The sequence below is a fragment of the Micropterus salmoides genome, unplaced genomic scaffold, assembly GCF_014851395.1.
Source record: "Micropterus salmoides isolate LMB-PRFRI ecotype aquatic unplaced genomic scaffold, ASM1485139v1 Ms_hic_scaffold_1, whole genome shotgun sequence".
Classification (NCBI taxonomy): domain Eukaryota; kingdom Metazoa; phylum Chordata; class Actinopteri; order Centrarchiformes; family Centrarchidae; genus Micropterus; species Micropterus salmoides.
The window spans coordinates 42,299,255-42,322,153 of NW_024040040.1; the positions used below are offsets into that span (position 1 = coordinate 42,299,255).

At 42.1% G+C, this 22,899-nt stretch overlaps 2 protein-coding genes across 5 annotated transcripts; both read right to left on the minus strand.

The window, feature by feature from the left end:
- Window positions 1-1,166: 1,166 nt before the first annotated feature.
- On the minus strand, window positions 1,167-6,313 carry cpb1 (carboxypeptidase B1 (tissue)). Its single transcript, XM_038729028.1, has 11 exons — window positions 6,167-6,313; window positions 5,383-5,458; window positions 4,933-5,057; window positions 4,700-4,799; window positions 4,511-4,612; window positions 4,299-4,403; window positions 4,098-4,208; window positions 3,874-3,964; window positions 3,167-3,369; window positions 1,807-1,891; window positions 1,167-1,535 (listed from the first exon to the last, which is right to left on the minus strand). Exons 1-11 carry the CDS (start codon window positions 6,238-6,240, stop codon window positions 1,348-1,350), a joined length of 1,260 nt encoding a protein of 419 aa, XP_038584956.1. The 5' UTR covers window positions 6,241-6,313; the 3' UTR covers window positions 1,167-1,347.
- A 265-nt stretch (window positions 6,314-6,578) lies between these two features.
- agtr1b (angiotensin II receptor, type 1b) lies at window positions 6,579-13,820 on the minus strand. 4 transcript variants are annotated; one of them, XM_038729048.1, is made up of 3 exons: window positions 13,706-13,820; window positions 12,430-12,568; window positions 6,579-8,757 (listed from the first exon to the last, which is right to left on the minus strand). In XM_038729048.1, exon 3 carries the CDS (start codon window positions 8,649-8,651, stop codon window positions 7,560-7,562), a length of 1,092 nt encoding a protein of 363 aa, XP_038584976.1. In that variant the 5' UTR covers window positions 8,652-8,757; window positions 12,430-12,568; window positions 13,706-13,820; the 3' UTR covers window positions 6,579-7,559. The 4 variants fall into 4 exon arrangements, with proteins under 4 accessions (XP_038584976.1, XP_038584968.1, XP_038584992.1 ...); XM_038729040.1 differs by lacking the exon at window positions 13,706-13,820 and adding an exon at window positions 13,102-13,435; XM_038729064.1 differs by lacking the exon at window positions 12,430-12,568 and having other exon boundaries at window positions 13,706-13,807.
- Between the last annotated feature and the right edge of the window lie 9,079 nt (window positions 13,821-22,899).

The following is a 22,899-nucleotide window of genomic DNA, read 5'->3' on the forward strand; positions in this document are numbered from 1 at the left end:
TGCAATCCCAAAACATCCTTCTGCAGTCTTGACCTTTAAAGCAACTGTCATGTAGTGCCCTTGGCTGCTGTCATCTTCCCTCCTGATGACAATGTAGAGATGGTGATGATATTGTAATGAGGTGCTGAGATCAGGAACAAGATGTTCCACTACATACATTTGGTGTTTTGTCACCATCTTGTGGAATAAACTCAGTATCGCAAGACGGTGACAGGACAAACACAGGCGGTGGTGGAGATCCCTGGTGCTCTTGTACTGTATTACACAACAGTGAATTATTTTTAGTGGTCTCAGTAGAGCTCTTCAGTTCATTCTCAGAAGAAGTGGTGTGGTGGTACTTTTGTGGATGGGTCTAATACAAGGGGAGAGGGGTCAACTGTACCTATTTAAGTTTTATTTATATTAAATAAATATTAGGTACTTTAAATGCGCATATAATGGGATATTCCCTTGACTGCATTATTGATTTTGGAAAATTATGAACACATTAAGAGGCCCAGCCTAGCCTTGAGAAAAAAAATAGCCTAATAATATGAAACCTTTCATTTATAAAATGTTTACAAATGTGCACTGGTCATAATGTTACAAGAGCAAACACTGATATTTCAGTTCCTACCTTCTGCCTCAGAAATGTGTGCCAGTGCAGTCAGATTCCCTGCTGATCTTTGGCTCCTTTATTTTCTCCACTCAGGCAGATGCTTGGCAGAGTGGAGACGCTGCCAAGGAGCACTCTGTGGTTGTCACGTACTGTGCTGCTAGACTAAAATCCTTAAAGACTGAGACCCCCACTCGCCCAGCCTCTGCCGCTGGAACAGTGCCAGCACAACAAGGAGGATCACCAGGGTTCAAAGGGGCTGATACAGTAAATTAGCCGATGCTTTTGTGTCTTTTTAGATAGAGAAGTATTTTCTAGTTTAAGTACGCAGACACTGATGGTTCCAGGCAACACACTGGATAGTTTACACTGTTAAATATCAGTGTCTTGCTATGTTGGACCATAGCAGCACACAAGTTTTCTGGCTTGTTAGTGATGAGCTGTAAAGTGTAAGCACTATTTTATTCGCCATACATCGCTGTTTATGTTGTGTATGTTCATAGAAATGACAAAAGCTCAGTCCATCAGACACTATATTATCATGTACACATAAAAAAAAAGATTCAGCATGTGAGGATGGATCATTGATTTTATTGTTTGCACTCATCTTGACATTCTGTCAAGCACAGCGAGGAAACATGGCGGGTGGTGCCCGTATCCATGGATACTGGCTGGAGATGGCTGAGAGGTTGGAGGGGCTGGGGGCTGGTACAGAGGAGCTGAGTTGGCAGGGGTCCTGGCAGTTCCGCTCTTTAATAGAGGTTCTTCTGCACGTAGGCGGCAATGTACTTGACGGCCAGCATGGTCTCCTCGCATGTGGGCTTGATCTGAGACTCGGGCAGCAGGAAGCCATAACGACCAGTGTCACGCAACTCGAAAGTGTAGGAATACTTCACTCCCAGGTCGTAAGCCCAGTCGTCGGAGCCTCCAGCAGCAGGGTCTGAGGGCAGATAAGGAGAGGGGGATTATTCAGTGTGGGATATGCTGATGACCTGGGACAGTCATACAAAAACTGCTTTCAGGGGCCAAAACAAATGAATTTGATTGCTAGAAATAGCTATCGAAGCCATATCTGTCAAAAGAAAGTTCATGTGCATCATGAACACATCATTGTGCATATTATTAGAGGCGGAAAATAGATCATCAAGCTTCCTCTCAATGCACTATTTCCCCATGGAGACAAATGCAGCTGCAGTATTTGCTGTACTTACAGATGGTTGCAGCACCAGGTCCAGAGGTGTATCTAGTACCATACAGACTACGCAGAGCAGCAGAGGCCCCCTCAGCAACCTTCAGCTACAATACAGAGAGAGAAAAAACAAAAGTCAGATGTGTTTAAAGGGTCAAACAGGTTTTTGAGCATATAAAGTATAGGTTTATAGGTATATTCATACATATCACTGAAGACATTGATAAATCTGAGCCTGTTTTACTCCTGAAACCAGAGAACATGTACCATTTACACAGCAATATCTTTCTAAAGTTAGCTAGCATAAGATACTGGTCATACCAAACCAACTAAGGTTGTATCAGCGAAACACCTCAGTTTAATGAATAAAGCAACAATTCATTTTATTTCATCTAAATTCAACTTTTGTAACTTCAGATTTGTAAGTGTAAGACTGTGTTAGTCTGGTTTTAAAGGGAAAATACTGCCTGGCAAATACTATAAATAATCATAATCATAAGTATTACAGATGGTAGTAAGAATAGTAAATATGTGGTATTTTTGCCCTGCAGCATCCACCATTCGTTGCACTGTAGCTCAAACAAAACATTTTACTGATATTACAAAAAATAGCCAGTGACAGGAAATTAAACCCCCAGAGAAATGCACAAGCAGGAAATGATATTTCTGGGAGGACAGATGAGTTATGACAGATCCCCGGAGTTCTTTTTGTTCAGTAAAGTGTCAGAAGAGAGCTTAAATTACAAGTGAGTAATAGAGAGGCAGAGACGTGTGATCTGCCTCGGTGAGTGTGAGAGCTGGAGCAGGGGTGTGAGTGTTAACTGTGCAGTCCTCAGACGCCCCAGTGAGAAGTAAAAGAGCCATGAGAATGAGGCATATGAGCAGGGAGTAAATGATTTGCAGCAGCAGTGTGGTCTTTAGATATGAGTCAAATTGGCACTGGGTTGACTTCTTGCTTAACACCTTTAGAGATGTTATAATCAGGTTCTATTATATTCATATTATATAAGACCCTTTGCTCTGAAAGCTTTCATTTGCCACTATTCTTTGAATTGAGGTTCGCATCTCACTGTGACTGATTTTTTCTTTTAAACAGCAAATTAGTGATTTCAGATCTGCTCTCAGTAGAATCCATATAGTGACACTACTTTAACCTTTGATTCTTATCTGACGATCATTATATGAACTTTTTCATACCTATGTGTGATGCTGTTAATCTATTGCGATTATGTTACCAGCAAGACTGTAAACACAAGTCTGCCGCCCATAGCGATACAGGTGACACTGCCATGATGAATAATTATACAATCATTGTGATTGACCACGCATGTTAATTAATATTGTCACTGACCTGTCTGCCCTTTATGATAATGACAACTTACCAGTTCACCGTGGTGTGCAGACAGATCATAGGTGTAGGAGTAGGGGAATAGCAGCAGCTGTGAGTAAGAGTGGATGGTGAGGTAAGCCTTGAGGATGGACTTGTTCTTGCGGATGAAGTCAGCAACATTCTTGACCTCGATCTCAGACTCAGGAGTATAGCCACAGAAGGTGTCACTGCAGGGGTTGCTGGAGGCCCCAATGACTGCAATGAAAATTATGTTGTGGAAAATTATTAAATGAATATACAAATGTTTTTTACATCTTCAAATGCATTGTGACTGCGCTTAAAGGTGCTCTTTTAATGGTTGTACAAATTAAGTCATAGCAGCCTGTGAAAATTGTTTTATAATGTCTTCTGGAAGGAGTTTTCTACAGTCTGAGAAAATGACCGTGTCATAGTGACATCATCAGGGTCTGTTTCAGCTTGACACCCCAAATATCAAATTTGAACAGAAAGCCTGCGTTACAAAATGAGTCTGTGCAGTTTGAAAGATGTAAGTAACTATTGAAGGATGCCACCAAGTTGTATTATGGGAAATGTATGTTTTTGGGTGCGACTCATACTAGGCACTAAAAGTCAAGATATCTTGGCCTCTGCTGCACAAATTCTGGCCATTCTTTTAGAAAAAAAATCTGTTTCACATAAGCCCCCCCATCTTTACGGAAGTGCAATATAAAATTGTAATCGTGTATATGTCACACTTACTGCACCAGCCAGCGTTGAAGTTCCTGTTGGGATCGGCTCCAATGCAGCTGGATCCAGATTTCTTGGAGCGAGTTTTCCTCCACATCCTGTCCTAAAGTCCCCAAGTCGACAAAATAAACATGTCAGACATGCATTTAACAAATTAACGGATTCTTTAAGATAAACAGGACAGCGTGGTCTCTGTTAGTTTAGACTATCAATTTAGTTTTGAAGTTGGTACACACTTTCTTGTGGGTGTAGTCGTAGCCATCAATGTTAAAGACGGGCAGAACAAAGACATCCATCTGGTCGAGCAGGCTGGTCATCTGAGAATCACTGCCATAGGTGGACAGGGCCTGAGGAACATTGGAAAAAAAAGTCTGTGCTGTAATCGGTGGTAGCCTGTGTATAAATGTTTGCCATGACCATCCAGGTGCCTCCCTTACCTCATTGACAAACCACTGGCAGAAAGCAGGAGAGATCCACTCTCTAGCGTGGATACCACAATCTATGAAAATAGCGGGCTTGGTGGAGCTGGACTTCTTACCGAGCTGTGGTTGTTAAAAGTAATCACATAACATTAGATGTACTTGGTGGTATATAGATCCGAAATATGCTCAAGACGAGGGATTGATATGGCAGATAACTATCAAAATACCTTGAGAACGGTCATGGGGCGTCCCTCGTAGGTGTTTCCAATCACCTGCTTGCTGATCAGATTAGGGTTGGAGGAGGAAATGGAGGCAATCCAGGACTGGACCTGAAATGAAAAGGAGAGCAAATAAAAAAAACGAAATAGCAGTCCAGTCAGTGTAGAGATTATGACTTGGTCTTTTTTGCTTCTTACTACGTCCCAGCTGTTGTACTTGGTGTAGCTGTGGGTTCTGGGAGAGATGTTGTTGTCAGCCTGGGCATCAACAACAGCCTGCAAATCCTCAATAAGGACCCTGAGGAGGGATTCATTAACACAGTTTTACATCAAATGCAAAACCTAAAAAACTAATGTTTTAATTTTGTGATTACTGATTAAGTGGAAACCAGGTAAATGCTTTTATTAAGCCTCTTTCTCCAGTAACCTACTCGTGCTCTATGTCATTCTGCTGCAGGATGGTGTATACCATATCCAGGTAGATGGCAGGCACATGGATGTCCACATCAACACCGATGGTCACCAGCTCAGAGCTCTCGGGGCTCCAGAAGTCGAGCTGCAGATGGCGCCAAAGCCAAACACTTGAGCATGTTGGGACATTCAGATATCAAATCCAAATAGAGCATTTCAGGCTCTCATTTCACAAACTGTGATGAGCTGAAAGAGATTCTTGTGAAGTGAATATGTGATGCAAAAAGATCCAGCAAAAATAGACAGTATTTGATCCAAGCAGTCAAGAAGAAAAAGGTGCAATCAGTGAATTAGCAGAAAGACCCAAAACAATAGGTCCAATTTAGTCTCTTTCACCATTAGCAAATCAATTAAACTCCTGTTGTGAGCGAGGATAGCATTATACGGTGTAAGAGAAGGCAGCAAGGTACCTCAATACTCTGAGCCAGTTCCTTAATAAGGGTCACATGCTCATCAAGCACAGGCTTCAGACGGAAGACGTTATCTCTAGTGACAAAAAAAGAGAGTAAAATATTACAAATACCATGTAGCATTAGCTGCTTAGTATCTTTAAACAACATCCTTAAATGTTAATAATACCCTACTGCATAATATTCCATCCACAGTCTGCATATACACATTAACATTTTTCTGTGTTTCTGTTTTATGCATGTTAAATGTTACCGCTTAACTAATTTCACTAAACAGTTTGTATAATTTGCAGCTGCATAGCTCAAGCTCAAGTGGGCGAATGGTTTTTGGGAGGCCTTAGGTAGCTGAAGGGTTACTGGTTTGAGACCTAACGATGTGAAATACTGCTGAAGCACCTTTAAGCAAAGGAGTCTGTCATTTGGTCTGATGATAAATGTTGAAAAAGACCTGTTTTATAAACATGGAAACCTCTCTCTTTAACAAATGGTTTACCAAATTCCACCAACATTGAAAATGACATAATTTCAATTGATGGCATGTGAATTACATTGAACCAGAATACAGCCCTATTCACTGACTTGGATCACGAGTTAACACTGGCTAAATACTGTCCTGTAACAGGTCATAAGTCATAGTACAGGATGTCATCACGCTGGCGTCCGTCCATGACTTCATGCAAAGTCATATTTAGCACTGCAATTTAGACATTTTATAGCAATAGTGCAGAATTGTTAGAAATACAAGTATTAAGTATTTTTGGTTTAAATAAGACTAGAGATTTACCCCTCGAAGCGAGTGATTTCAGCCAGGGCAGCAGCCACCAATCCCAAAAGCAAGAGCACCCTCATGTTGGACATTAAGCTGATCTTGCCCCTTGACAGCTCTTATAACCCCAACCTGCTACCCATCCACCAATCCCCATCTGTGATACAGCGACATGTCATACGTGCACCTGTTATTTTTAGGTGTAGGAAGAGGGGCCTGCGTGATGCAAAGTCAATGATTACTAGATGCTAGTGGTGCTTGGGGAAACTTTGAGCCAAGGTCACTTGAGTTGGATTCTTAATTCTGACAATATCAGATCAAATGTCATTTCTGGATGTCTTGGTAACTAATAGTTCGGTTTCGTGACTAATCGGGATGACTCTCTGCACATGTCTCTTTTTATCATGAGGTAATAAAACAAAAAGTCAACTTAAGACTGGATTGTTTTCATTTTATTCATATTTTTATATATTCACAAACTGTACACTTACAGAGTAGGGGAAAAAAAACATCTATCAACATGTTTAAATACCACAAAGACAAGCATCTCATATACTGACACCGATCACCCTACCTGGAGTGTTTGTGTAGCACTCTTATTCATACAGCATGTTACTCCCAGGCTAGGCAACATTTCATCATTTAAATCTTATTATACAAACACTTCTTATACATTTTCACGTAATTCATAATTTGACATTACCACACGTAGCATACAGGCACTAGGTATAGTAGTCAAATATGTTATTAGATGACATAATATTACATCACATTTTTGCTACACTTTTCCACTTGTTCCATGTATATAGCTGCTGGCAGAGCAAGCATGGGTAGCTTATGATTTTCTTTTTTTTTAGCTTTGGCATCATTGTTGAGCACTTGATCACTGTTCCAACTGGTGAACGACCTGCTGAGCACACAGAACGGTTATCACTGGACGATATATTACTGTAACCTTAAGGCACAATGCCGACCAAATCCTGCAGTACATGCATTATATAAATAATGGGATAAGCGATTTGTAATTAGGGCAATACACTATTAGTTTATTCCTGGACTTTTTTTTTTTTACTTCACCATATTGTTTATTACTTATGCCACACTGATATTCATTTCACAGGCTTACAGGGAAAGATTTCCAGCATCTGAATGTGACAAGCATTAGTGTTGTGTAACATGTGATGGTTTATGAATAATTATTCTGCAGATATGCATTGTAAAAGGTAGTGAATGTCACTTAGACTCACTCTCAGAGGAACATGAAGACAACATTTAAACAATTCTGCATGGTTCAGTGCTTGGTAATACAGTTGGGGTTTTAAAGGCATGGAATGTCTCCGTCCCTGGCCTCTTAACCACAGACCAAAAGAGCAGGGAGAGCGAAATTGTACCCTCTTTGTTTTATTTTTTTTCACTTAACATCAGAGGAGGCCTTACTTTTGACTGTGAGGCTCAGGGCCTCAGAGGCCCGAAAAGAGTGAGCGCTTATCTTGGAGCTGATGCTCGGGTGAGGCCCTGTGGCTCCTCCTGGCGAGCAGCGCAGCAGACGCAGTAATTTTTTGCGAAAGTTGCGCCCAACAAAACCGTACACAATAGGGTTAACGCAGCTGTTGAAGTAGGCAATGCAAATGGTGAAGGGCATAGCAGTGTCAATGATTTCCAGCATGGCACAGTTCTCCACCAGTATCAGCTGGGTGAGCACCTGCATTAAGTGGAACACCTGATGGGGCACCCAGCACAGGAAAAAGGCCAGGACAGCTGCTGCAAGCATACGCAGTACCTCGTCATCCCGGGAACGGGTACTTTTCTGGATGTGTCTCGCCCCCAGCAGTGCCTGTCCTATGAGGCAGTAACAGGTGATGATGATGAAGAAAGGCACCAGGAAGCCCAATAGGCTTTTCATCAGGCTGATGGCCAGCAGGACCTCCTTCAACCTTATGGCATTTTCAATGTTTGGGTGCAGAATGCCACACACTGTGTTGTTAGAGTTTGTGATGTTGTGGATATCCCTGGTCAGTGCTGTGGGCACACTAAGCACGAAGGCAAAAAGCCAAATCATCATACAGGTGATACGTGCGTAAACCACAGTACGGAACCTGCGTGATCGCACTGGATGGACGATGGCAAGGTAACGGTCAATGCTGAGTGCTGTGAGGAAAAAGATGCTGGTGTACAGGTTAAAAATCACCAGTCCTGCACTGGCCTTGCACAGGAATCCTCCAAAGGGCCAGTGATAGCCCGTGGCGGTGAAGGTGGCCCACATGGGCAGAGTGATGAGGAAGGTGAGGTCTGAAACAGCAAGATTGAGCACAAAAATGTTGGCCACTGTCTTGAGCTTCATGTAGCAGTAGATGACAGCCACTACCATACTGTTTCCGACAATTCCAATGACGAAGTTACAGCCGTACACGATGGGCACCAGGGTGAAGATGATTTCATGGCTTCCAGACATGCCGCATGTCAGAGCTATCCCTTCTGTCGCTCCTGCCGTTATATTCTGCATTTTCCCTTTTTAGTGCCAAATCCCGGGACTTTTAAACAGGGGGCCCTGTCGGCAGGGTGCGTCTGTGGTGACTGAAACAGGCCCTGGGCGAGGGCCTCAGCGAGTCCTATAAAAGAAACACAACAAAAATGTCACAGGCAGTCTAGGGTAAGAACCATCATTACCGCTGGCATGGTCCATAAACGCTAATCCACACGAGCACCCATGAAAGTGCTCACCATACACCAGCTCATTTAAGACCTGCACATTAAAGCCATGCTGACGCTTTATGTTATTTCTGTAAAATAAGAAGCCATGAAAAACAGATGTTGTATGTTATTCAATATTCCAGATATGCCCTTTGAAACATCATTATTCAGACAGTCTGCATTCTCCCTTCTCCTTTAAATCGTCTCTTGGCTAATGAATGGCAACAGTAAAACTGTACAGTGTTTATCAAATGGTCCGTCCATCTGGGTGGACTGTCAGCACCCGGAAGGAAAATATTTATGTCTTGTGTTATGACCTGTGTTAATGAAGACTGCATGGCAAAGTGCGAGCTTGGATAACAACACCATTAAACACTGAGGGAGCAGGGAGGAGAGAGAAAGAGAGGGTTGAGGCTCCAGTCACTGTAAAAGACATGTCACGTTTCAAACCCTTGGTGTGCGGAGATACATTGTACCCAGCATGAGAACTTCTAATCAGCACACACCTAAACAAACAGGACAGCAGGGATTCGGCTCTGTGGAAACTTTGCTCTGTGAGAAAATCAAACCTGCATGCTGCGGAAAATTTGCCTCAGGGTAGTTTTTGCTCCATTTGTAAAACCAGAATGTGAAATGGGAATTAAAAAAAACTAATTCTCCCCTTTGTTGAGAGTCTTTATGTTTAATAGAATAGCTTAGTGAGCGTCATTAGTGAGGCTGATGTAATAATATTAGCATAAGCCTGATGTATACTATTACTATAGCTGTTTCTGTTAGTAATTACATGAAAATGACAACATGTTTGTGGTTACATTAAAGCCAAACAGATGCCAGGGGAAAACATGCTCTAAAGTAAGCTCAAAAGTGGGCAAACAGCATGTACAGAACAACACTTTTATGTTTATGTTCTGTTTTGTATAATACAGATGAACTGTAGACTACTATAAAAGCTACCACAATAGAAATGAAAATCCTATTGTGATTGACAAAAATAAACAGGTGTCTACCACAAGATGGCATTCTAGCTTCAAGATTGTACCCTCTTCCATCTCATGGCTGACACACACAATGTCATGATGCAAAACTTCTTGACAAATTTAGATTTACCTCAGCTAGTCCATATTTATTGAAAAAAAATATTGAAAAAAAATGCCTTTTGCTTTTGCAGAAATCTTGTTGCTGCTGCTCTTGTTTTTGCAGCTACTGTGGACTACAACTGAACGCACTTCCTCCCTCTCTGCATTCCTGTTGCCCTCTGGTTGGCATTAAGACAGTATGTGCCCTTCCAGTAGAACTATTTTATCTCCAAGTCAAAGATCTCATCCTTTTCCACCAGGTTTCAGTCGATGAATTGAAATAACCCTTCAGCGCACTAAAGCAACAACCATATCGGTTGCAGATGTGGGGTTGGTTTGAGTGTGGAAGATGTGTGGGTGCCAAGGGCAACAGAATAATGAAATATCTCTGTGAGTTTCCTGCACAGACCCCGGTGTAGTAGGCAGGGTAAAGCACCAGCACAGATGTCATTGCTTGGATTTACTGTACATGTGTTTTCTTTCTTTAATGATTATAACAGTGGGACGGCTGTAAATTTAAACTATACAGAGGAGAGTGACAAAACAAGCATCAGTTTCACAGTTCATGGATTTAAAACTGTTTTAGACAATCTCTTGACACTTGGAAGATTTCTGGTGATCAGAAATGGAAATATGGGAGAAAATCAACACTATGTGCCATTGACAGTTATTGGGATGGTTGGCATTTCAGCCGCCAGTATTTTTCCATTAGGGAGATGCTCAAGGCTCAAGGGGGCGTGTGTGGGGAGTGACTGTAAACAAGGCTGAAAGTTATTGCTGCCTGAATATGAGCCCCATAATAAAGGTAAGGTGGCACGGACAGAAGGTGATTCGGAAGCAGGTGATTTAGTGGGGCTGCGTCCAGTGAGCTAGAGATGGCACATTACTGAATGACAGCTATAAACCCTGGGTGACCACAGGCAGGAAGGTAAACACCTATTTCACATGGCCCAAGCTGCATCCTCTTGGACAAGACAATAGACTGCGAGGCCCTGCACTGTTTGCAAACACATAGCTGCTTACAATGAGTGATAAAATCAGGGCTAGGAGGATGTTTGGGGACATTTTGCTCCACAGTGCAGAGGCACACTCCTGAATGGCACTGTAGTAGCAACCTTCAATTTCATGTCCCATTTTTGGGGGTAAAAATGCAGCCTCCCTGGGATCATGGGAATTTCTTTAACATATAAAGCAATAAAAGTTGGAATCTCAGCCGAGTTGGACTGAGCTTGTAAAGAATCGTGGTTCCCACCGATAGAGCTATCTCAGGCTGCCCTCGGCCTGAGCGCCCGGCTGCTCTGACATGAGCACCACCATCTGGTTGCCCTCACAGAGAGCCACTAAAATGCCTGGTTGATGGAGTTAATGGTTTATATCCACCCATTATAAAGTGTGGTTCATCTTACTAGGAATACACCACCTCAGCCACCCATCTCATGATCATCCTCTCATTTAGGCCTTGTTGTTGTTGCAAACTCAACTTTTTTTGCATAATGTATCTTCAAACATGTCAAATCCACTGCCAACAAATGGGAGTCTTAAAACGGCATTAGAGTTTCATTTGTCACTATTACTCCTTACAGAATAATAATATGGGCGTCTAAAAGTGTGGCACACCTCAACCGTAGCATCCGCCAACTCGCTTCCTCCTCAGTCTCAACTTACAGGGTCTCACTTCAGCTGAAGAGTTTTTGAAGTGGGAAACTTGACCAAGAGTAAACACACTGACTGCTCAAGAAACTCTTAAAAAGAGGGATGGAGCCATGCAATGAAGGTTGACTGTGATTTTAAAACTGCACCAAAGCAACGCACTTCTCTGTTTAAAAATATGTGCGTTTCACACATGAAACGCACACATCCCTAAGAGAAAGAACAGAAGATTTTCATTAAACATGTGCAAATGTGTGTGTGTGTGTGTGTGTGTGCGTGCGTGCGTGCGTGCGTGCGTGAACGAGAGAGTAAGACAGTGTCCATGAACTAAAAGAGGACTTGAGCTAATGGAAATATTGGCTTCAGATGTCTTACTTTTTCTGTTTATAAAACTGCACTTTCATGTGACTTGCACAACTAAACAGCACAAAGTTCAGCCTCTAAAGCCTCCCTTCATTTTCTTTACTGTATATTATGAAATATGCCACAGGCACTTTTCAGTTACAATAACATAACAAATACTAAATTATTTTCTCTCCTACTATTTTCACTCATCAGGATACTTTGTTATTATTGTTCCCCTGTGGAACCTGAGGTTGTATTAAATCACTCATTTACTGGCTCTCAGAGTACATTTTGCATCCAACATTGAAACATTAGGGAGTAAGTGAGCGCCTATAAAAGTGACACCCTCACAGAGCTCTGATGCAGCCTTCACTCTGAACAACCAATGTCCTCTCTCCCTCACCATGTTCACTCTCCAATCCATCACTTTATTTCTCTTTCCTTCAACAGGGACAGCAAACCTGTCTCTTTCACTGGCAACGCTGAAAAATTACATTCCACCCATTTTTCTTTAGTTACCTTTCCACGCTGCTCCACAGCCACCATGTTCTCTTCACCATCTCTCCTTTCTCCCTGCCTCTCTCTGGATTAAATTCTTCATAAACGAGGATTTTTAGGGAGCGCAGGGATGTGTTTATCAGGAAGCAGATCCAGTCGTCTATGGGAATATGAGACAATGTAAACTTTACGACAGACTCCATCTTTCTCTTCGTAAAGCTTGCATAATCCAGTTCTGGATTCTTATCCATCCCTACCGCACAACTATAGTTGCTTTAAAGGCTCTGCGCACACACACACATATACACACACACACACACAGACACACACACACACACACACACACACACACACAGGACTCTCAAACTGTAACAACAACAGGTAGCATGATCAAGTCAGTGAATATCTTCCATGTGTCGTTTTGTCCTTTGCATTCACTACATCTGATGATTCCCAAGGTAATTTTCAACAAAAGGCTTATGAGATACATATTTATATAAACTGAAATCTTTTTGTGCTGGCGTTGCAAACACCTTCAAGCAGCTGTAATGAGTAAAGATTTGCTTAACCAATGAGAGTGGCTGTAACAGTTAACAAAGTTACATTTAAAGAGTTTGCAGACTTCAAAAGCCAATTGTTTGTTTTAAAGTTGGTAAAACATCTTCCTGAGAATGAGGTAACACCAGCTCTTACCTGTGGTGCTGAACCAGGAGGCTGTTGATGCTTTCAGTGCAGGGCAGACAGAGAGACCACCGCAGTGTGCCAGTGACTGCCTCTGATTTAACTTAACTGGTGGAGCGAGACGAGCAGGAATACCGTCTGATACACAAACACACTAACACACACACACACACACACACACCCTCCCCACTACTCTCTCTCTCTCACACATACACACTCACACACTACAATGATGAATGAATTATATTGGAGCCACTCAGCTACGTATTGTCCTAGCCCATGTCTCTGTGGCCAACAGCCTGCGCGCGCGCGCGCGCGCACGCACGCACACACACACACACACGATCTTACACAATAGCACCTCTCCTCCGCCTCCTCCTCTCCTCTTTCCACCCTACTCCCTGAGCACCATCTCGCTTCCCCCTCTCTTAATGTCTGCTTTTAATCACTCACTTTCTCTTTCATGTGTAATTTATGGCTCGCTTTTGACAGGTGGAGCTGAGTAAAGCGCCAAATACCGACTTGTTGCACAATCTTTTGAGGGTGCTCAATCCAGCATCAACAGTTTAATTATCTAGGAATACACGCGCATACACAGCACTGTGGTTAATCTTACTTTAATATCTCGCGCACCTCTCTTCCTCCTCTAGCGATCATCTCTTATCCTATGACAGTCCCCTGTCTCCTGTCTTCTGCACAGCATGAAAGGAATGGCCAGGCTCTGACTGTGATTGGACCTGTCGACACACTGTATTAATAGCTGCCACAAGCTCGCCCTTGGCTTGGATTAGGGTGTACCAGGGGCTAGGAGAGGGGGGAAATTGGTGGGGTGGAGCCAGAGAGTTGGATTACCGCTTTCCTTTCCCTCCTTGCTGGGCATCCTTAGAACACTCATTTGTATAACTTTTTTTTTTTTAAATTGGGGGGCTGTATTGTTGGAGTGTGTGAACTCATATACTTACTTATACTTATACTGCGTCAGGGTGAACGAGGGGACAACCCCCACGGCGTCAAGCCGGCTTTGTCGAAGCTATTTAATTGTGATTCAGGCACTTATTGCTGAAAGAGACTTGTAAAACCGTTGCATTCACGTGCAATTCTTATTTTTATCAACTGCAAACATCCATCAGACACACCTAGGCACTAAAGATAGTTGGCTCTCACTATAATTCTCTTCCTCAACATCCTGATATGTTTTGAGAAGTGGGTCACATCCTCATCGCTCTGCCTCAGTCAAAAGCACCAATCGCAGCTGTCAAGGCCATGGATAGTGATGGATGAGGCAGCGTCACTGTCATCCAGATCTACAATTCATCAAACAATTCATCTATTTATCAAGTCGTTTTTCAAATTAATTGCCAACTATTTTGATATAGTGATTAATCGGTTTGAGTGATTTCTAAATTGTGTCTAAATTCTCTGATTCCAGCTTCTTACATGTGAATATATCCTTTCCTCTATGACAATAAACTGAATATCTCTGGCATTGTGGACAAAAAAAAGATATTAGAGGAAGTCATCTTGGGATTTGGGAAACACTGATTGACATTTATCATCATTTTACAGATCAGACAACAAATCTATTTATTGAGAGAATAATTGACAGATTAATTGACAATTAAAAGGATTGCTGGTTGCAGCCCTATACTGCTATCCAGTCAATACTCTCAGTGTCCGCTGGGTTGACTGTGAAGAAAGCCATCACCTGGGTTAAAGACAAACAAGGGACAAAAGGAAAAGCAAACAGTTTGAGCTAAGTGGAGTTCCTGTTTGGTGGCTTTTGCTCACTTGTTTGTGAGCAAGTCATTCGAGAATGATCACATTTCCTGAGCTTTCTGTGGCTCACTGAGAATCATAAGGCAAGAGCACAAAGGTCTTTTTTGAAAATACATGACATGCAACCGAGTGCTCTTCAGCTCTTAATACCTGTCATTTTTTCAGGAAGGGCAGATTGCAGAAGGGAGGACAGTATCGCACTTTGTCTGATATGCAGCAACTTGATCATAATACCCCTCCAATTACTGCAAATGATAACAATCATCCATTAGGCGAATGTTATCTTATTGCGTAGCCTGTCACAGCAATGAGCTGCCGTACAGTATCAAATCGTCTGCAAGGTCTTGGTCTCGCGCATGATCAGAAATCTAAATCTGACCCATGAGACCTCTCAGGAAGTGAGGAGAGAGTTCTGTATCAAGCAGGCACTGTATTTTCCACAAAACAAAAATAATTCTCAGTAGGGACAGGATGTTGTTGCAACACCCCACACCACAACATTGATTTACACTCCTCGCGTAAGAGCAGTAACAGATGTTGATGATTTAAAAGTTTGGGATGGGAGAAGATTAGTTGGGAAAAGTTCCTTTTAGAATGGATGGGTGGTGTTTGTTTCAGGCTGCGGTTGGTGCGTTAAATAAAGTAAAACTCCGGGTCCTGAAAGTCCATAAAAAAACAACATATGAATGGTTGTTCCAAGATTATTTCTAAACTCATGTTGTGCAACCATTAGGAATCTGATGCAACTGTAGCAAAATCCAAGGAATATGGTCATTTATCATGTATTGGGTAATGCATCATTTCTGAGTAAGTAAGGCCAGAAAGAGGATTCATCTCCAGCGCTCATATCCTGGAGGTGTGATAGTGGGCGATGTGCTTGCTAATCAAATCACTCTAACAAGATTAGCTGTGTTAGCACTTAAGCTGTAGTAGAATGAATAGATGACTGAGATAATTACTGGTAGCACAGAGCACTGCGGGGAACGGTGGACTTTTTACACCAGAACAACACAGGCACTAAAATGCCAAACCATCACACAGAGCCACCTGCTGAAGAAAGACAATACTCTGTGAGGTCTGAATATAGAGCTCGAGTCATCTCCCACACCTGTATATAAATATAGCATTTGCGTTTACATGGTTTCCATCCAAAACCCATGTGTGAATTGACTGCGTTTTTTAAACCAGCAACAAAGTGCCAAGTTGAATTTCATTCAAATAGAATGATCTAGAACACGAACTGCATGTTTCTTCACATGTTCCTCGTTTGTTTCTGCTGAAAAATGCAAGTTGTCTTTGCCAAAATGCTAGCATTTGCAGAGCAAGACAGGCCTTTTCTCCATTTAGATTTGACTGACATGTTGTCTTAACAAGTTTTTCTGTTTGTTTGTTTGCTAAGTCAGGCCATCTTGTACTTGAACATGTTTTAACTCTCACTGTAGAAGTCCTTTCCTCATGGCTCCCAGATGACTTGTATTCATAGATCTGAATTCATGTTTCACAACAGCAGACATGTTGACTTGTCATAGCAGGGAACAACACAGATGGAACCGATAACATTAAGGATGTCTATGTTCCAGCATTCATTGCAATGAAATGCAGCAGTTACTAATGTTATTAGACGCACCTGTGTTTGACAGGTCAAAATGTATGCAGCAGAAAAAAAATGCTCGACTTGACTTTTCCTTTTAAGGTACTGTCAAGGTTTTTGACATGAATATTCAGATTCATACAGGCGAAGCACAAACTGGGGGCTAGATGTAGTTGATACAAGGTTGGAAAATGATGCTGTTATACAAGTTTAAACTGACAGCTGGAATTACTGCATCACTCGCAGGTGACACACGATTTTCTGCAACACATAGATATTGAACGCACCCTTGGACATTAAGGTGATCTTTTTAAACTGTCTTCTGAAGCCATTTATTGTTGTGCCACTCATGAAGATGAAGAAATTATGCTAACTCTGCCCCCCTCCCCAACTTGGTGCTACCTGTTACTCTTGCTTTAGTAGCATTTCAGAGCCACCGGCATAATTCATATCACCGTTGCTTTAGGATGTCCTTACAAGGAAAATAACAATGTTTAGCGTCCCCTCCTGCTGCTCCATGGCCTTCATCGACCTCAAACCTGAACTGCAAACCGGAAGCGACGTTTTCTGTGCCTCCTGTGGACGTGTGGTTCTTGTCAAACTCTGAGATGCTTCTTTAAGGTAAGAACTCGCCTCTTTTGCTTATATATATTGAGACTAGTTGTCTCGACTCTGTTAACTTGGTGTCTATGTGCGTGGATGTAGCTGCTTGCTGTAATTGCTCTCTGACAGATTTGTTTGTCTTGTTTGATGATGTGTAGGTTGTTTCTTCTGCATGCAGTGTTTGTTTAGATACCAATTGTGATTTCATCTGTTGTTTTTTGCTGAGCTTGGCTTTTATGTTATGAATCATGATTCTTTTAAGATGGTGTTTTGCATAGAGGTGAAATATGAATTTGCTGTTAGCTAAAATGGTATTGATTCAAGTTTTTGCTCTTTTGAAATAGTTTCTCATTGTATGTCTCACTGCAAGCTTGAGTATATACAGTATGTTTGTTTATTTAAAGGATCCCCATTAGTGGATGCCATAGCAATCAGCTAATCTTCCTGGGGTCCACAGCTGACATACTTTATATAACACATTACAATAAGTTGCATTATTAAAACCACCTCAATATATTGTACAATTTTATATATCAGAAAAAGGGAAAAGTACATGTGTACAATTTAAAACATTCTTATACAATTCAAACTATTCACCGTTGAACATACAAATTAGGTGGAGTACCGATTGAAAGGGTTGATATGTAAAAGAATGAATACTGGCACAGAGAAATGCCTCCTACTGTTCAGTCTGTCATCTACATACACAAAAGATGTCTCTTCATATTCTTTAAAAAGGATAATTTATTTTGTATTTCTACAGATACTCAGGTACATTTTTCCAGTTTGTTATGGTCCTTAAACTTGGCACCATAATATGACCATCACCAGCAAATCTGCTGTTATGGGTCTCTAGGAGATGCTAATTTATATTATTCTTGGGATGTAACTGTTGTCTTGAAAACAGCCCTTTTAATGTTACCATCGTTGGGAACTAAACATGGGCCATGCACTCCATATTCATCTAAGCACAAGAGAAATATTTCAACTCTACTCTGTGACAGCTTGCTTTTATTTTTATCTTTCATATTCTTCTTCTCAGAATTTTTACCGCTGAAGACATGTTTTGTGGTTTAATCACAGAGAGATAAAGAGCTGCTACTTAGCTCTTTATCGTTGTCATAAGCTGACAAGGGCGGCTGTGGCTCAGGAGGTAGAGCGGGTTGGTCGTTAATCGGAAGGTCGGCGGTTCAATCCCTGGCTCCCCCTGGTTGCGTGTCGAAGTGTCCTTGGGCAAGATACTGAACCCTGATTTGCCCCTGGCGGCTATTCCGCCAGTGTATGAGTGAGTGTGAATGTTAGTTTCTGTTTGAGCACTTAGGCTCAGTGTATGAATGTGTGTGACTGGTGAATGCAGATGTAGTGTAAAAGCGCTTTGAGTGGTATATACAAGTACGGAGCATTTACATCCATGTCCTAATGGTCATGCGCTGCTTATCAGTGCTGCATTTCCTAAGAAGAGATTGTGTGAACTCTAGTCTCTGTTTTGCTCTGCTTTCAAACTGCTGCGCAAAGTGTTGCTTCCATTGATTTGCGTGCGTATATATGTTGGATTTCACAAGCTCCACCTCCACCACAGCATCTACATATAGAGTCTAAGTTCCTCTGTGAGGAGGAAAGTTTATTATGATTGCTCCTCAGTTCCTGCTGTGCTGAACTTGGTGAATTCTTGCTTGAGTGGTGAGGTCAGAGTCTACATGCAAAACATCAACTCAGTATTCACATGATACAGTGGGGGAAATAAGTATTTGACCCCTTGCTGATTTTGCAGGTTTGCCCACTTACAAAGAATGCAACGATCTACAATTTTAATCATATGTACATTCTAACATATCCCAAAGAAAATTCCAGAAAATCACATCATATGAATTTATTAAAATTGATAACCATCTGATGAGGAAAAACAAGTATTTGACCCCCTGGACAAACAGCATGTTAATATTTTGTAGAAAAGCCATTATTGGCCAGCACAGATGTCAAACGGTTTTTATAGTTGTTGACAAGGTTTGTGCACATTTCGGCAGGGATGTTGGCCCACTCCTCCCTGCAGACAGCCTCCAAATCATTCAGGTTCCGAGGTTGTCGCCTGGCAACTCGAATTTTAAGCTCCCTCCAAAGATTTTCAATTGGATTCAGGTCTGGAGACTGGCTAGGCCACTCCAGAACCTTGATGTGCTTCTTCTTCAGCCACTCTTTTGTTGCTTTGGCGGTGTGCTTAGGGTCGTTGTCGTGCTGAAACACTCATCCTCGACCCATCTTCAGCTCTCTCACTGAGGGAAGGAGATGTTGGTCCAGAATTCCACGATACATGGCCCCGTCCATCCTCCCCTCAATACGATGGAGTTGTCCCGTCCCCTTGGCTGAAAAGCACCCCCAAAGCATGATGTTGCCACCACCATGCTTGACGGTGGGGATGGTGTTCTTTGGGTTGTACTCGGTGTTCTTTGCCCTCCAAACACGACGAGTTGAGGGCAAAAAGTTCTATTTTGGTCTCATCTGACCACATCACCTTTCTCCAGGCCTCTTCTGAGTCGTCCAGGTGGTGAATGGCGAACTTCATGTGGGCCTGTACATGTTTCTTCTTGAGCAGGGGGACCTTGCGTGCGCTGCAGGATTTCAATCCATGATGGCGTAGTGTGTTACCAACCGTTTCTTTTGTAACTGTGGTCCCAGCTGCCTTCAGTTGATTCATCAGTTCCCCCCTTGTGGTTTTGGGATGATTCCTCACCGTTCGCATGATCAGGGACACCCCACGAGGCGAGATCTTGTGTGGAGGCCCAGACCGAGGGAGGTTGGCGGTGGTGTGGTGCTTCTTCCATTTCCTGATAACTGCACCGACAGTTGATCTTTTCTCTCCAAGTTGCTTTCCGATTCTCTTGTAGCCCATCCCAGCCTTGTGCAGATCAACAATCTTGTCCCTGATGTCTGTAGAAAGCTCTTTGGTCTTGCCCATGGTGGTGATGTTGGATGCTGGTTGTTTGGGTGTTGACAGGTGTCTTTTATACAGGTAACGAGGTGAGACAGGTGTATTTGATGTAGATAATTGGTTGGGATTGGGGCTGTGTCTTAAAGAAAGACTAACTGGCTTGTAGGAGCCAGAATACTTGCTGTTTGGTAGGGGGTCAAATACTTGTTTTTCCTCATCAGATGGTTATCAATTTTTATAAATTCATATGATGTGATTTTCTGGAATTTTCTTTGGGATTCTGTCTTTCACTGTTAGAATGTACATATGATTAAAATTGTAGATTGTTGCATTCTTTGTAAGTGGGCAAACCTGCAAAATCAGCAAGGGGTCAAATACTTATTTCCCCCACTGTAAATCCCTGTTACGTCAGTTGGCTAACTGAACTACCCATCTCTGCCATTTTATGCTCTAACACCATGACATGTACAGTAGTATGCAGGACATAATGTTGTGCTGTTTGTCCAAAGATTACAATTTGTAGCATTTTCCCATTTAAATTGATGATAATGAGGAAAAGCAGATTTTTAAACTATACCACTATACATATTTTTTAAAAGCATCAGTAACCAGGCTGACATAGAAATGGATGTTAATTAACATAAATTGTTAAAACATTGTGGTTTTACAATAAACAGAACAGAGCCTGGTGGTTCAGTTGACAGTGGCAAATACTATGTCAGACGTACATCTGGTCTGGGATGTTAAAGGATATCAGATATTCTCTTTAAAAGATATTTTGTGGTGTTTTTGCTTGTTGTGTAGATAATGTGACAGGAAGGCTGGACTTCAGTAAACCACCAGAACATCTTATAACATGTATTTAATCTGGACACTCGATGCTCTCATGCTTTATATGTGTACAGAACTAATTTCTGGGCTTCTGACAGTCCTAAACATAAACCACTACACCCTCGGTTGGCCCACAAGGGTCCTGTCTAATGTGACTTTAACAAGGCTTTTATTTTTTCAGTGTTCTGTGTATGTGTCAAGGACAGCTCCAGCATCATCCCTCTGGTGCAGTCAAGGCTCAGAAAATATTTACTGCATCTCTCACACTGAATAGGCCGGCCTTGTTAGCGTTGCTGCCCGCATGAGCTTGACTCAAAAGCTGTGTTTGCGTGGGGGGACGAGAGGGGTGTGGAGATCGCGTAAAAGCATGGAAAGTATGTTTTGTCACAAACGGTGTTGGTTTAGTTGGTTGTAAGGAGTCTGGAATATGTATACAACCTGTGAGCACACTAATTTTGGCTTGACCTTTGCCCCCGAGAACGTCACGGAAATCGCTGACCCAGAGGTTGACCCTGGAGATGTAAAATTAGGTGGCTGCAACACTCAGATCAGAGCAAAGGAACAGATATGTCAAAGACAACAAATCTTTTAAACAAACAGGAAGCGTCCAACAGATTGGGAGGAAGTGGGGGGAAGGCCTGTAGCGGGCCTCTAAGAGCCACATTGTTTAGGTCTGGGCTCCCCAAGGTTGCCTTTTTACATCGACACACAGGGAGGGACAGAAAAACACTGAGGGGGGCTGATGAGGGAGGCTTGCTACTTCCCCTTAGTGTAACCTCTCCCATGAATATTTTGAACTCTTTATTAGATCTTTGGCAGATAAAAAAAAAATACATTTGTACTTTCTTCCAGTCCTGTGATGTTTATCCGTAGGATGAGGTTTGAATTCAATAAAACAGTGAGCTGTCATGCAGACGCTTCCGTAAGGTACATCTCTGTTCAGCCGAAGGAGCAATATAGACTAAGATAATGAAGGGAGAGGTAATGCTGCCCTCGAGCAAGGAAGTGAGTTTGTTGCTCAGGAGGCTTGGTTCTGTTTTTATGAAAGACATTTGTCAATACATTCAGACTTCTCAGACACAGATTGTATAAGTGTAAACAAATAAATTAGCCTGCGTGTGCTCTCATTCTAATAGTTTCTTGTTTTCCAATCTTTTTACTTGGTAGTAGTGGGCTGTTAGTATGGACGTGTTCATTCAGATGCTCATTATTGCTCTTACACAGTAAATATGGGTTGTGTGTGTGACTTCATGTGAACTTATGTGCGTAAGACAGAAAAGTTTCATGCACACATTGGCATACCACGGGTCTGGAACCTGTTCTTATCCCAAGCCAGGGTTTCCTTACGTAAACAGCATGTGAACAGCACTTGAGCTTTGTTTCTCACCCATGACTCTCTCTCTTGTAAAAGAGCCAAAACCATACCATGGAGTTTTGAAGTAAAGTCAATCTGGACACACATTTACGCTTTTAAGATGCATCTGTGAGAGAGTATGTCCAAGGGGGTATGTACAGTATCTCAGCGTGTACCCACTTCCCTTTTTAAATCTCCTGCGGCCATTCTCATACACTCTGGAGTTGCTGGGGAGCTTTCTGGGCTCAGCTGAGTCAATAGCCCTGAAGCCCTCCAGACCGTATAAACACCCCCGTCCTCCGGGAAGAGGGTGACTCGCGCCACGCTGGCGATGTTTTGTCATGTCCTCCTCTCTGTAGTAACAAACAGATTAGTCTTTGAAAGATGTGTTTTGGAGGAAATGGTTCCATCTTTGAAGATCCTGTTTTATCACAAATAAACAGGCTTTCTTTTGTTATGACATGATTTTTAATTGCTGCAGAATTCAATGCATTTAAAACAAATATTGGTAAACTATCACTTACTCTGATTAGAGCAGATTATGGCCCTGAAACGATATGTAATGCTCTGTATTTGTATAGCGCCTTTCTAGTCTTTGCGACCACAAAGCGCTTTTACACTACATCGAATTCACCCGTACCCACTCACATACACTCACCTAAAGGATTATTAGGAACACCTGTTCAATTTCTCATTAATGCAATTATCTAATCAACCAATCACATGGCA